At 40.0% G+C, this 15,301-nt stretch overlaps 2 protein-coding genes and 1 pseudogene across 2 annotated transcripts; all 3 read left to right on the forward strand.

Annotated features, from left to right (window-relative positions):
* The first annotated feature begins 81 nt into the window (after nt 1-81).
* Nucleotides 82-1,972, forward strand: LOC115752976 (probable cinnamyl alcohol dehydrogenase 1). The gene is made up of 6 exons (XM_030691417.2): nt 82-232; nt 319-432; nt 680-910; nt 990-1,275; nt 1,361-1,514; nt 1,608-1,972. Exons 1-6 carry the CDS (start codon nt 141-143, stop codon nt 1,802-1,804), a joined length of 1,074 nt encoding a protein of 357 aa, XP_030547277.1. The 5' UTR covers nt 82-140; the 3' UTR covers nt 1,805-1,972.
* A 5,322-nt stretch (nt 1,973-7,294) lies between these two features.
* On the forward strand, nt 7,295-8,719 carry LOC115752951 (annotated as a pseudogene).
* A 4,591-nt stretch (nt 8,720-13,310) lies between these two features.
* LOC115752952 (probable cinnamyl alcohol dehydrogenase 1) lies at nt 13,311-15,301 on the forward strand. Its single transcript, XM_048285799.1, has 6 exons — nt 13,311-13,490; nt 13,588-13,701; nt 13,847-14,077; nt 14,298-14,583; nt 14,685-14,838; nt 14,959-15,301. The coding sequence occupies exons 1-5, from the start codon at nt 13,393-13,395 to the stop codon at nt 14,793-14,795; spliced, it is 840 nt and encodes a 279-aa protein (XP_048141756.1). The 5' UTR covers nt 13,311-13,392; the 3' UTR covers nt 14,796-14,838; nt 14,959-15,301.

Genomic DNA, 15,301 nt, shown 5'->3' on the forward strand with positions numbered 1-15,301 from the left:
GTGATGACGTTCTTGGGGACGGCGCAAAAGCCTATTTATAGCGCATGAAACTCCATGGTGTTTCCACTGCAATAGACTCGGTGATCTCTCCATAAATTTTAGAATCTTCTCCCTATCCATCTCTTCAAAAGACACAGAAAATGAGTTCAGACCAAGTGATGAGAAAGAACTGCCATGCATGGGCAGCAAGAGACGATTCAGGGCTCCTTTCTCCTTATGAGTTTGAACGCAGGTAAACTTTCTGGGTTGTATGTCTGGACCGATATCTCTTCCATTTCCATTTTCAAATGACTTAATCGGAAGCCTATCCTCCAACAGAGTGGTCGGAAGCGACGACGTGTCGGTGAAGATCACTCATTGTGGTGTTTGCTATGCCGACGTAGCTTATACCCGCAACAAGCGAAAGAACTCTGTTTACCCTTTGGTTCCCGGGTATGTCCTCGTTCGTTTGATTTAGTAACATTCACGACCGAGGAAATGGTCACCAAAATATGTTCTCATCATTTTCCAGTAGCACTCAATCGGTGTAATCAGCAAAACTCAGCCAGTAATTAAAACCAGTAACGTTATCCCAAATGAACAACCGCACATATTTGAGATTTCACAACAATTTCTCCAGGATATCTCGTTCAAACCAAGAAAGAAAATGAACCCTTCAATCTTGTATACATATATATAGGCATGAGATCGTGGGGATTGTGCAAGAAGTGGGTGGCAACGTTGGCAGCTTCAAGATCGGAGACCATGCGGGTGTCGGAACCTATCTCGACTCGTGTAGACACTGCGAGTACTGTGATGATGGACAAGAAGTTTATTGCTCAAAGGGAATTACAGTGACAATCAATGGCACGTGCGCGGATGGTACCCCCACACGGGGAGGATATTCGAGCTTCATAGTTGTCCACGAGAGGTACTTTTCTACATATTCTTTGTGAAAGTTGCTGATATGGTTCACATTGTGCACCTGTTAATAACCGCGGAATCAACAGGTTTTGCTACAAGTTACCTGAAAAGTATCCGTTAGCTCTGGCAGCACCTTTACTGTGTGCTGGAATCACAGTCTACAGTCCGATGATCCAACACAAAATGAATCAACCCGGGAAATCAGTAGGCGTGGTTGGACTCGGCGGGCTCGGTCATATGGCTGTGAAGTTTGCTAAGGCTTTCGGACTGAATGTCACCGTTTTCAGCACGAGCATGTCCAAGAAAAATGACGCCTTGAACTCGTTAAAAGCAGATAAATTTGTGCTCTCATCTGACAAGGAACAAATGGCTGTATGAATCCTATGACCCAGTTGATATCGTCGGGTATCGTAGAGTTGGTTTTGGCGATCCTAAGACTCTTTTGTGCTTTTTCTAGGCTATGGCTAAATCTCTGGACTTCATCATCGACACGGCGTCTGGAGACCATCCGCTTGATCTGTACATGTCATTACTTAAGGTAGGAGGAGTTTTAGCTTTGGTAGGCGTTCCATGCGAGGAAATAAAACTCAATCCACTTAGCCTTCTCATGGGTAAGCATTCTCTCCACAAGAACTATCAAATTGATCTTATTATCTCAGTTCAAAATACACTTCCTAACACCTCTAATTGCATATTTGGTTTAGGTATGAGAAGCATTTCCGGAAGTGCAGTAGGTGGTGTAAAGCGAACGCAAGAGATGATTGATTTCTGCGCTAAGCATGAGATTTATCCAGAGATCGAAGTGATTCCGATCCAATATGCAAATGAAGCTCTTGAGAGGCTCCAGAAGAGTGATGTGAAGTACCGTTTCGTGATAGACATCGAGAACTCCTTACAGTGACTCTGCTAGTCAAGGAATACCATGATCCAAATTAAGGTTATAGTCCAGACGAAATCGATCTCAATCTCTATGGATTGAGCGTATGAAGACGAATAAGTAGGATGTAATTCTTCTCCATTGCAAGCGTGTTTCGTTTTCTTAACAATAAAAAGGTGATTGATTGATGAATGTTTTTGTTTGAGTGATAATTTGAGTGAACTCATTGTATACAAAGAAGCCAATGAGCCTCTGAATGGAATCGAAGGTGAAATCTTTACTCAATTTGACTACAGCAGAATAGATCGTACATTACAATTTTATTTCATCACTCCAACTAAACGAGCCGAAAGTCCGTTCGACTCGGATACAAATATCGTGCTATTGTCCCATCTTCATTCATTATATTCATTTCATCTACGTAAAAATAGAGATTATAATCATGATAAGAATATCTCTGGACATGAATTGGCGAGGATGACCTAAGTAAAGGTCTGCGATCAAAATCATTCGGTGGATCTGGCGATCACTAAAACCCGATGGACACGGATTAGGTTCTAAAGTCATGTTCAGGTTGAAGTTTTGGTTTGAATCCACGGAAAATAACAAATGAAGTTGAGTACAAACATGAGAAAATAACTATATGCAATTCACACTGAAAACTTTCAAAGAAGCATTCTCACATAACCAATTTGCATCTAGAATTCTAAAAACCTCCAATTAGCCTCCCAAATTGCGTCAACCATTTGATCCTATCTACAGATTTGCCATTTTTTCATTCCAATTTTGCACTTCCCAAAATTTTAGTCAGCCCACAATGGATACCTATTTGCTCAAAACCCTAGCCCGCCGTCAAGACGCTTAAGTGACGTCACCCTATACGTTTAACCCTATTGCGGGTCGACATATAAACAATAGAAAAGCAATACAAATGAAGTAGGCGATGACGTCACCCTATATGGTTTTTGAGCACAGTGCAGGAATCCGGTATGTGCATATTACATGGAAGGCAATAGATTGTCGAACGTATCTTCTATAAAAAACCAGAGAAAATGAGTTCGGGCAAAGCGATGGGAAAGAACCGCCATGGATGGGTGGTGAGAGACGACTCCGGATTCCTCTCTCCTTATGACTTTTATCGTAGGTAAGCTTGCCGATCGCATGTTAAGTCCCCGATCTCGTTGCTTGAACGCGTAGCCTCCTTGACTTGCAAGTTATTTTGCCATTTCCAATGAGTAAAGTCTGTCGCAGTATTCTTGTGACAGGGCGGTCGGAATGAGGATGTCTCGGTGAAAATCACTTATTGTGACGTTTGCTACGCGGATGTGGCGTACACTCGTAACAAATTGAAGCACTCCAAATAGGGTTTTTTTCCAAACCAGGTGGAAAAAAGAATATAATTACCAAAACAGGTGTCAATTTTTTTTATTTACCAGATCGGGTGTCGCTCGGCGATCATAATGCCGAGCGACAGGCAGCTCAGCGATCACACGCCCGAGCGGCCGAGGGGCGGCCCGCTCGGCACTTATAGTGCAAGCGGGCCGCCCCCTCCTACCCCGCCCATTGGCCACTCGATCCGCCATTTGAATTTTTTTTTTCATTTTAATTTCATATTTTTTTTTATGTTTATAATTGTCGCGACCTAAAATTTGAAACCTCTAGGCTAATGGATTATCGGGTCAATTATTCAACTAACCTAACTCGGACTCTCCTAAGTTCATACCAAATCGCAACTTAACATGCAAATATATTTGAATTGGAGTCGCCACTAATCGTTTTTAGTAGGTCGATTAGAAATCTAAGTAAATTAATGGGAGAACTAAATTACTTCTATGAACCGGAGATTCTAAGTTCGGGAACTTGATTACGCTAGATTACTCTAACGCCCTTTCGGTACCATTTTATTTCATGAAAATGAATTTGTCAAGCAACATTAATTGATTTTAACCTAAGTCACTAATAAAGGTTATCATGCGATTGCACAATCAATTAATTGAAACTGGTATATTTGTAATAAATTTACCTTAAACTATTTTCTTGATCACAAAAAATCTAAACTAACACCAGTGACAAATTTATCTTAAACTAATTTTTTTATTATAAAAATCCTAAGTTGATATAACTGTGATGAATTTAAACTCCGTTAAGGAAAGTATATTACTTTAAGATTTTTCATAGTATTAATCCTTTACTTTACCTATACTTTTCTTATTTAATTTTCCAGCTTGCGGGGATTGATAGTTAATTTGGGAGAGAGTACGGAAGTCAAAAGGAACACTAAACATGGGGGCCTGCCTTGTAAGTTGTATGGAGCGGACCAAGCTTTCCCTCCTTTAACGTGAAGAAGTTCGAGCTTTGAATCTGTCCTGTCGACAAAATTGATTTTATGTGGAAAAAAAAGGGCGGCTCTTACAAAGAGTGAAACGACAATGACCAAAAAGCAAGAAACATTTTTTCTCCTTAAGCTTAATAATGCAAGTTTCTAATCTTTTGCTAACCAGGATTTGAGATTCCAAGGTTAGTACGATGGCTGCCGGCTCTTTTGAAGGTCTTCATATGAATTTTATACATGAACATATAGCCAAAAAAGAAAGTTATAAATATTATATAACATTACTAGTAATTAAAGCTCGATACCCGTAACGATTACCTAACAAAATCCCTTCTTTATATGGAGCACATATCGTCACATTTGGAGTTCATGTCCTCCTCCCCGCTAGAGATCATCCAAATCCAATTTTCGAATAGCGAGCAAAGAAGCTAGATCTATATTAAGGGAGAATTCTGGTCGAGCGGCCGGCGAAAACTTGCGTCGAAGACCAAATCCTTATCAAAGTACATACATCAGTGTCATGGCATGCTCTTGGCAAGTCCAAGGAATTTGAAAAATTTGGGACGATGACGTTATCGAAGTTCTTGAAAACCATCTTTGCCCCCCAAGATATTTAAGATCAAGAAAGATAGCAGATTAGGGCAGCGGTTTTATTTTTTCTATCTTTTCATTAGACAAACAGATATAATAAATTTTCTATTTTGATTTTAATATCCGACGCGAGGCGGTTGGCAGCTACGTTAGAATGTGTCCTAACCTTTGACGGAAAAAAATGAAAAAGAAAAAAGAATGTGTCCTAACCATGGAACAACTAAATGTGCAATTTATTGATTTTGCCTGTCAAACGTGAAATCCCAACATAACATTTGGCCACCATATAAGACCAACCCACCTTGCAATCCCTAATAATACAATTTGTCAACACTAATATTTATGACACTGACGTTGTTTTAGCCCAGATAATTTAGGATCACACCAAATAGACACTAATCATCTCAAGTTATTGGTATTCATTTGTCAACCTCTCAAGAAGGTAAATTAGATATGCTATTCCACTCCATAAAATAAAAGAATATAAATACTATCTATTCAGATTAGTGACCTTTTGAATTTCATCTTTGGCCTCAACTTAGAATTGATTTTTCTCACCGACTAAGTTCGAGAGTGTGTAGTCGGGGAAAGCAAGTGTAATCGGTAGAAGCGGGGTACACTCCTCGTCTTCTTGTGGTTTTGTTTCTCAATCTTATATATATAGCTCTCTTCTCGACAACAGGAGTCACTAACCACCACGAACAGCACCACCGAAATCAGCCCTAAGTCGAAAGCACTACCTTAATCCGAGTGCTCACTTTGCCCGAAGTCCTACTGTTTGAGCCATGCAAGATCCATCCAATCGGCCATTCCGATAAGGTTAGAATTTAGGAGCTTAATGATGTTGACACATGACTTTTAATCAATTTTATTTTTTTAAAAAATTATAAAAAAAATCCATAAAAACAAAAGAAAAAACAAGAAAAGTCAATTGCCAAGACTAAGGGACAACTTTTTAACCAAAAATATTTTTTCATATTTTCGCATTTTTTAATATTTTTGAAAATAAAAAATACTTGAAAAATCGAGAAAAATAGCATTTGAGGCTGCAAGAATTACACAAAAATAGTGAATATATATTTTTTTAATTTCCTTTTCATTTTGGCATCTTAAAGTTTGAAAATTTTAAGTTGGAAACATAATAACAGAAAGATGAGCCCAACCATCTTCTCCAAAAAGACGCCGACACTGCCAAGGTTGGTATGACGTTGTATTTTCCAAAAGCCAAACAGGTCACATAATCCTCCCAAGTCAACAGTTCCAGGTCATTGACATACCATGCTTAACTGGCAATTCAAAGTCGGACCTAAAAATAGAAGATGATGCTGGAAGAAAATGCGACAATGACTATGCAAGAGAAGCTTTTCTTTCCTTCTCGCTGAATCATGGAACAGACCATGCAATTGCATCAATTTAAAGGCACAGTATATAGAATAGTGTTTCCTTTTGTTAATACAGAGCTAGGCCGAATTACGAAGATCGCATTTTATTGTACACAAGCGACTAGCTTGATAAATTGAAAAAAATTTCATCCCTTATAAAAATAGAGACTATCTAAAACTTGATTGTCAAAACAAGGAGTTTTCTCACCCCAAAAAAATTTGTCGGTTGTGCGATTTGGGAGGTTGTTTATCAAGTACAAACGTAAACCATGTTACTGTGATTTCGTGGTGATTGTGCCTCCCGTCTTCACACTCATCGACCACGCGTCCTCCAATGCATTTAGTTTATTTTCCGTTAAAAAGCGAAAATCCAAAAGCGAGAACAATTTGTCTTGGCGTATGCTTACTGCAATTACCTTGACTTCTAGATATTCAATTAATTGATTGTACAATCGCATGATAATCTTTGTTAGTGACTTAGGTTAAAATCAATTAACGTTGCTTGACAAAATTCATTTTTATGAAATAAAATGGTACCAAAAGGGCGTTATGGTAATCTAGCGTAATCAAGTCCCTGGACTTAGAATTTCTAGTTCGTAGAAGTAATTTAGTTGTCCCACTAATTTGCTTAGGCTTCTAATTGACCTATCAAAAACGATTAGTGCCGACTCCAATTCAAATATCTTTGCATGTTAAGTTGCGATTTGATATGGACTTGGGAGAGTCCGAGTTATGTTAGTTGAATAATTGACATGATAATCCATTAGCATAGAGTTTTCAAATTTTAGGTCGGGACAATTATAAACATAAAAAACATATGAAATTAAAATGAAGAAAAAAAAATTCAAATGGCGGATCAAGTGCCCGGTGGGCGGCGGGGGAGGAGGCGCCCGCTAGGCATCGAAACTGCCGAGCCGCGGCCCGCTCGGCACGTAAACTGCCGAGCCGTGGCCCGCTCGGCATCGGTACTGCCGCTCGGCATCATAACTGCTGAGCGGGCCACCCGCACTGCCGACCGGCAGTATGATCGCCGAGCTACCTGCCGCTCGACATTATAAGCGCCGAGCGACACCCGATCTGGTAAATAAAAAATTGACACCTAGTTTGGAAAAAAGCCCCTCCAAATATCCCTTGGTCCCAGGGAATGTAATGTGGTCTGCTCCTTTTAAATGTTTTCATTTGGATGTGATGCTCAGGCGAGATATGTAAATGTTCAGGCATGTGATCGTGGGGATTGTAACAGAAGTGGAGGGCGACGTTGGCAAGTTCAAGATCGGAGACCATGTGGGCGTCGGGACTTATGTCGACTCATGCAGAGATTGCGAGTTCTGTGATGGCGGACTAGAAATACATTGCTCGAAAGGTGTTGTTTTTACGATCGGCGGCACCTATCATGATGGCAGCACTCGCAAGGGAGGATACTCCCAGTTCATAATTGTTCACGGGAGGTGCGTGATTACTAACCTCGGTTTAAAGATCCACCCAATTATCGTCTGTCACGTCACTCAGTATACATAAGCTTACGCGAATCTTGTCGGATGGCAATTCCACGACAACTTCTGGTGCCGACTTACCAATATGCAAGTATCCTGAATCTTCTGTCTTCATATTTTTGACCCCAATGCCAAATCCATTTACATTGTGCACTTTCTGCGCGTACATAGCTAAGTGTTGAATCTGTAAGTATCGCTACAAGATACCTGACAAGTATCCATTGGCTCATGCAGCACCCCTGTTGTGTGCTGGGATCACAGTCTACACTCCGATGATCCGCCACCAGATGAATCAGCCTGGAAAATCATTAGGAGTGATTGGACTTGGCGGGTTCGGTCACATGGCCGTGAAGTTCGCCAAGGCTTTCGGGTTAAACGTCACTGTTTTCAGCACAAGCACCTCCAAGAAAGATGATGCCTTGAATCTGTTGAAAGCAGACAAGTTCGTGCTCTCATCAGACATGGAACAAATGAGCGTAAGAGTCTAGTGATGAGAACCCACTTGAAATCTTCAGGTTTCTCAAACGGTGGGTGTCCTAAGTAGATATGATTCTGCGGTTTTCTTTACAGGCTCTGTCGAAATCTCTAGACTTCATAATCGACCTGCATGAGGAGACCACCCTTTGGATATGTGCATGTCATTGCTGAAGACAGGAGGAGTTTTGGCTTTGGTGGGCTATCCAGGCGAGGAATTGAAACTCAGTCCAATGAGTCTTCTCATGGGTAAATATTCTCTCGACAGAGATCTTAGCATTCATTTCCTCTTTTGGTTGCGTTCTTAAATTACATGTATCTTGTTTAGGAATGAGGAGTATTTCCGGAAGCGCGGTCGGCGGTATGGAGCGAATGCAGGAGATGCTCGAGTTTTGCGTCAAACATGAGATACATCCAGAGATTGAAGGGATTCCTATTCAGTATGCGAATGAAGCTCTTGAGAGGCTCCAAAAGAATGACGTGAAGTACCGCTTTGTTATAGACATTGAAAACTCCTTAGAGTGATCTACTGATGAAGGGACTCCAGGAAGATATTTTCATGCTTATTCTATAAGAATTCTATCCTTATGTAAGTGCCAACGGCTCTCTTTGGGGAATTCAATTAGGTAACGCAATAATAAGTGGAAACTATGTTCTTCCTCTTTTCGAAGTGATCCCTCCCTCTCTCTGTTTGTAAATTTGGGGATATCAACTTATGTGCGTTGTGAAATAACATGAAAGCTAACAGATTTTAATCAAAATGTAACATGAGAACAAGATATTAATAGAAAAATCGACCAAGGAGGGATGAAGAACACTAAAGATTTATGTGGTTCAGTCCTAGAGTCGTTGACAATTTAAAAGGGAGAGTCAACTGGAAAAAAAAAATTCTAATATGAGTCTGGAGAATCATATAGTTACGATTGCTCAATTGCTCAAGTATTTCCCAATACTAAATTACACCCAAAAACAAATTTACTGAGCACGCAAAAAAATCACGTAGAAAACTTACCAAGAGAAAACCTAACCTCTTCTTATTTGCTATGCAGAGTTTCTTTCTTGTATGTTCTTATGGAACTTGCTTGCTCGAACTGGAAAACCTTGATTTTCTTCCTTTTTATCCTTAACCCAAGATCAAAGCCGATCAAATTTTGGACTCAATTGAATTTGGTCAAAGTCTAAATCCAAATCAGAAGACATCCAAAATCCCCGCAAGACTTCTACCTGGTCGAATTTGAAATATGGGCTCAACTTTGAGACATAATTTGACAGCGTAATTGCCGTTTCTCTGTCTCTCTAAGTTTCCAAAGTCTACAGATAAATCTGAAGTTTCTGGAGTCTACGATGACAGACCACCATTGCAGTCCTTTAGCTATCATCACAAGGTAGTAGGTGTTATTGACAATTGCAAAACTTCAGCAACTGATCATGCAAAAATGGAAGTCCACCCTCATAGCAATCTATCCGAACGCCGCCACGCTGAAAATTCCGGAGTTGGCCTGGTTGCAAATCAAACAGTCAGACCGTTATTTCACTTACTCCCCAAATCAAAAGGAAATCCGACCTGAAAAGATCAGAAATTCTTTGCTCGGGTCGATTGGAGCGGTTCCTTCCCAGAGGTTGGGTGTTCAAGTCCATATTTACAGCGGAGGGGACTTTTAGATCAATTGAAGGTGCAGGTAGTTGCTACACGTTGTAATCAACTTCCTGGAATGTATTTCTATGAGATTTTTTTTTTCTCTAGCTGTGAAGGCGGCAACAATACAGATAGTCCTTTATGTAGCCCTTACTCATACCCGGCAGCTATGTCTACACATTAAAAATGCCTTTTTACACGGAAGGTTAACTGAATTATTGACACCTAAATTTTGACTTCCATTTTAGTCATTAAGTGCATTTTAAAATCAGGAATTAACCTTAATGTGATACCTGAAAATTTATCTTGCGTAATCTAATTATAAAGCTTTTGAATTACAAAATAGAAGAACGAATAGGTCAAAACTTTGACTCTAAAGTTAATACGATATAAGCCGATTTCAGGGACCAACTCAAAGTGAACCCGGCGTCCAATGACATCGGCAGTCTTGACAACCCCGGCAGTCGCGCCGGCCGGCAACGGCGACAATGGCAATGATGCGGCCGAACGGCGATGGCTCAACAGCAGATCAATGAATATACAAGTTGACTCAAGTTTAGAATTTACCAAACTTGTGTCCTACGGTTGTTGTTGTCCAAAGATGAGCAAGGGACTAAAAAAGTCAAGGATCTTCTAGAATCAAAATCTTAGGCCATCATGATTAAATCTTCAATCTACCTAAGTAATCTAACTTCATTGGGCGCCTAGGCTACTTTTAATGGATATAAGACAAATTTCATGATGTTTTCGGCAAGAAACTCCCCTATTGGACCATCTAAGTTTATTATTATGTATGTAAGACAAGATTTCATCATGAAGGGACAAATGAACTCTTTCTATTTGACCACCTAAGTTTAATATTATGTATGTAAGACAAGATTTCATCATGAAGGGACAAATAAATTATTTCTATTGAACCACCTAAGTCTAAGATATCTTAGAGAATCTAGAGGCTATCATGATATTATCATAGTTTCATTAATGCGGAGGCCACATGGATTAATAGCAACAAAGTGCTTAGATGTAATCATAAAACCTAGAAATCTAATGTGCCACCTCTTGACTTTAGACCAACATTTAACAATTTTGGAATGGGCCATCTACCTTAACATCATGAGGAGAAATGATTGCCAAAGACCCATAAATGAACTCATTCACCCAAAATTCGGCACCCATACATGCCCTCTCTCTCTCTCTCTCTCTCATGCGATCTCTCTTGGCTTTCCACCCTCTCGATCAATTATTGCCGCCGCCTAAACCCGAGATTGGTTCGGCTTCGTCTCGCGAGGTAAGTGGAGTCCCTAGCTCTAGGCTAAGGCGATGGGTTTGGTGCTCGAGTCCGATTATGTGTATAATGGTCGTTAGGGTTCATTTAATTTGATCAGATTTGTCAAAATGGTGGGGCATATTCCCTTGTTGATGAATTTCCCAGTGACGCTTTATAATGCAAGTAAAAAGCTCACATGATTTATGTTGCATTTGCATTAATTTTGTTCATAATTACACCTCAAGTGATTAAGCGGGTATGCTGCAGTCAACTTATTTCGTTCCTTGACCATTCGTTTGGAAAATCCAGGTTAGTTTTCTAAACCCTTTTTAGATCGACAGCTCTCTTGGTTTAGGTTATCATTTTGACATCTCGTGTTCGCATTAATGAGTTTCAAACGGCACATCCCTTCTATATTTATCGATTCGGTTCGGTAATGCATCCCTTCTATATCATAATTGTGCTTTTTAGCCTTGATGGTATCGATTCATGATGATATGCGCTCTTATGATGTTTACCTTTTATCAAATCGCAATGATATACGCTCTTGCGATCTTGATCCTTTTACTAGATCACAATGATATACGCTCTTGTGGTTTTGTCCCTTTATCAAGTCGCAATGATATACACTCTTGCGATCTTGATCCCTTTACCAGATCACAATGATATATGTTCTTGTGGTTTTGGTCTTTTTACCAAATTGTAATGATATACGCTCTTAAGATTTTGGTCTCATTTTTCCAAATTATGATGGCATACGCTCCCATGATCTTGGTCCCTTTTCCAAATCACATACTCGGTCAAGCCATCCAAAGGTCGACCGACTATTCTCTGCTAGAGAAAGTGAGAAGGAAAGTAAAAGGAAAGAATATTTGCTTCATCAATGAAGAAGTCGGTGGATGGGAGGTATAAAAGAAGGCAACAAAGGACTATTGACGCCAAAAAAAGCCTTGTTAGATCATGGAAGTTGCCGACATCTGAATTTTGACGATCGATTTAGATACTCATTGCATAGAAAAATTAGGAATCAACCATGATCCACATCCAAAAAGATTATTAGTTTGCATTTGTATGGTAAAAGCATTTTCTTATTTTGGCAGCATTAATAGTAATAGGCCCATATAATTGCATTGTAATTGCACTGAAGTTAATGGATGGTTGGACTAAGATGATAGAGTAAAAATTTGACCAAGCCCATGTTCAATAGGTGACCAAAATTGTGTCTCAAGTTAGGAAAAAGTGATTAAAATTTGGAACAACAAAGCTTTCCATTATAATGGACTATCTATTACACTGTAATGGAATTGAGGTGCGATTTGAAAGAGTGTATGTGTTGAAGCAAATGAGGAAAGATTTGATCTTCGATTCCATACAGAGAGGCTCATTGGCTTCTTAGTATTACAATGAGTTCACTCAAAATACAACTCAAAACAAAAATATTCATCAATCAATTACCTTTTATTGTTGTGAAAATTAAACACACTTGTAATGGAGAAGGATTACTTTCTACTTATTCGTCTTCATACGCTCAATCATAGAGATTGAGAGAGAGGTCGTTTAGACTATAAAAGTTAAATCTTGATCATGGAATTCCTTAACTGAGCCAAGTTACTTTAAGGAGTTCTCAAGGTCGATCACGAAACGGTACTTCACATCACTCTTCTAGAGCCTCTCGAGAGCTTCATTTGCTTACTGGATTGGAACTACTTCGACCTCTGGATAAATCTCATGCTCGGCACAAAAGTCGATCATCTCTTGCGTTCGCTTTATACCGCCTACTATACTCCCTTAAATGCTCCTCATTCCTAAACGAAATATGCAACTAAAGATGTTACGAATTGAAATTTAAGCCGAGAAAAACAAGATTGGTCCGATAGTTCTTGTGGTGACAGGATGCTTATCCATAGGGGATTGAGTTTGATTTCCTCGCCTGGAAGGCCTACCAAAGCTAAAACTCCTGCTGTCTTAATTAATGACATGTATAGATCAAGTGGGTGATCTCCCGATGCAGCGTCGACGATAAAATCCAGAGATTTAGCCATGCCTAAAACAACTGTTCAGGTCTTTTTTCTTTTTCTTTTTTGTGAGTAATGCCTCATCATTTCCTCAAGTATTTTCCTTCTATGGTCCGAGACTCTAAGTTGACATGATGATGCACGCTAATGCGTAATACCCATTTGGCAATGGATTAATATATTATCCTACTTCTTCCTCGGGTGAATTGAAGCAAAAACATAGGAATCGTCAAAGTTGCTACACACGTGACGTAAGCGATGATGTAATTTAGTGAGGAGGTCGCACATATATATTTGCATGAAAATTCACTAGGGTTTTCATTACCGCACAAGAGATCATCGAACATTTGCACCTGATCTGGTGAAAAAAAAAAAAACAATCATCATTCAGTCTCTTCAGAGGTTTAACTAGGCAGAGAAAAATGAGGTCATCACCGGACAAAGAGATGAGCAAGAACTGCCATGCATGGGCAGCGAGAGATGATTCGGGGCTTCTCTCTCCTTACGAATTTGAGCGAAGGTGACGAGTTTAATTAGTGTAATATTTACATCAGATGCGTGTCGTACCTAATCGAATCTCTCTCCATCTTCGAATGACTGAACGTGTCCTTTGACAGAGGCGTGGAAAGCGACCATGTATCTGTGAGAATCACTCATTGCGGCATCTGCTACGCTGACGTGGTGTATACCCGCAACAAGATGAAGAAAACCGTGTATCCTTTGGTTCCCGGGTAAGTATTGGCCACGTCTAGTATCTATTCGATTCGGAGATGGTGTTGTCACGACAATATGTTCATTACCAAACGTGGTTCTTCACTGCATCAAACTTTCAGAATTCCCATCTTTCTTTTCCTTGGTTCTTATCTGTGTCCGTAGGCATGAGATCGTGGGGATTGTAACAGAAGTGGGTGGCAGCGTTGGCAAGTTCAAGATCGGAGACTATGTTGGTGTCGGAACCTATCTGGACTCATGCAGAGCTTGCGAGAATTGCGAGGATGCGCAAGAGATTTATTGCTTAAAGGGAGTCACGATGACAATCAATGGCACTTATCAGGATGGTTCGATTACACAAGGGGGATATTCTAGTTTCATAGTCGTCCACGAGAGGTAATTCACGTTATGTTACTCGATAGAAAAGCAGGTAAATTGCCAACAAAGTCCTAAAATTATTAGAGGTTTGATGATAACGTTTTAGAGTACACGGTGCTAATGCGCTATTTTCCTAAATTGTCCATTGTTTTTGTTTGATATCCTTCTGTTAGCATTCATTTCTTATGAAACGTATTTTAGGGTATGCTAGATACAGCACTCATTGTTGAACTTACAGGTATTGCTACAAAATACCCGAGAAGTATCCCCCAGCTCTAGCAGCACCTTTGCTATGTGCCGGAATCACAGTCTACTCTCCAATGATTCACCACAAGACGAACGAACCTGAAAAATCCATAGGAGTCATCGGACTTGGCGGGCTCGGTCATATGGCTGTGAAGTTTGCTAAGGCCTTTGGATTGACTGTCACTGTTTTCAGCACCAGCATCTCCAAGAAAGATGATGCCTTGAGTCTGCTAAAAGCAGACAATTTTGTGATCTCATCTGACAAGGAACAAATGGCCGTGAGATTAACTACGATCGCGTCTTTAAGTTTTTCAAGCTGGCTATCATACCAGATACATTCCATTTTAGGATTTTCTTAAATGTCCTGTTCTCGGTACAGGCTTTGTCAAAAACTCTGGACTTCATAATCGACACGGCATCTGGCGACCACCCATTTGATCTATACCTATCACTGCTTAAGATAGGAGGAGTGTTGGCTTTGGTTGGCTAGCCTGGTGAAGAGATAAAAGTCAATCCGCTCAGCCTTCTCGTGGGTAAGCATTCTCTCAATAAGTGGCAGTTCATCTCTTCCTTATCTTCCAATTCACTCCCTCTTTTGGCACATTAGAAACGATGACTTTTTTGGCATCTTGAAATGCATATCGACGGTTTAGGTATGAGGACCGTTTCCGGAAGTGCAGTTAGCGGTACAAAGCGAACCCAACAGATGCTTGAATTCTGCGCCGAGCACGAGATATATCCCGAGGTTGAAGTCGTTCCCATTCAATGTGCGAACGAAGCTCTTGATAGACTTTGAAAGGGCGACGTGAAGTACCGCTTTGTAATAGACATCGAGAACTCATTGGAGTGATTTGATTCAGCTTACTAAATCACTTTATGTTTAGTGGAAGCAATAATGCAGGAAATAAGAGTGTAATGACAGTAATAAGTAGGCAGTGGTCCTTTCATTATAAGTGTTTGCCTCCTCCTTTCTAATAAAAAGTCCAAAGTTACTTA

Source organism: Rhodamnia argentea, chromosome 9 (genome assembly GCF_020921035.1).
Source record: "Rhodamnia argentea isolate NSW1041297 chromosome 9, ASM2092103v1, whole genome shotgun sequence".
In the NCBI taxonomy this organism is placed as follows: domain Eukaryota; kingdom Viridiplantae; phylum Streptophyta; class Magnoliopsida; order Myrtales; family Myrtaceae; genus Rhodamnia; species Rhodamnia argentea.

Excerpts from the sequence above, each read along its gene's own strand:
- LOC115752952 (XM_048285799.1), top strand. The coding sequence starts at position 13,393 with ATGAGGTCATCACCGGACAAAGAGATGAGCAAGAACTGCCATGCATGG. Across the intron at positions 14,078-14,297 it reads TTCATAGTCGTCCACGAGAG|GTATTGCTACAAAATACCCG; the intron begins GTAATTCACGTT and ends TTGAACTTACAG. Across the intron at positions 14,584-14,684 it reads CTGACAAGGAACAAATGGCC|GCTTTGTCAAAAACTCTGGA; the intron begins GTGAGATTAACT and ends TTCTCGGTACAG.
- LOC115752976 (XM_030691417.2), top strand. The coding sequence starts at position 141 with ATGAGTTCAGACCAAGTGATGAGAAAGAACTGCCATGCATGGGCAGCA. Across the intron at positions 233-318 it reads CCTTATGAGTTTGAACGCAG|AGTGGTCGGAAGCGACGACG; the intron begins GTAAACTTTCTG and ends ATCCTCCAACAG. Across the intron at positions 1,276-1,360 it reads CTGACAAGGAACAAATGGCT|GCTATGGCTAAATCTCTGGA; the intron begins GTATGAATCCTA and ends TGCTTTTTCTAG.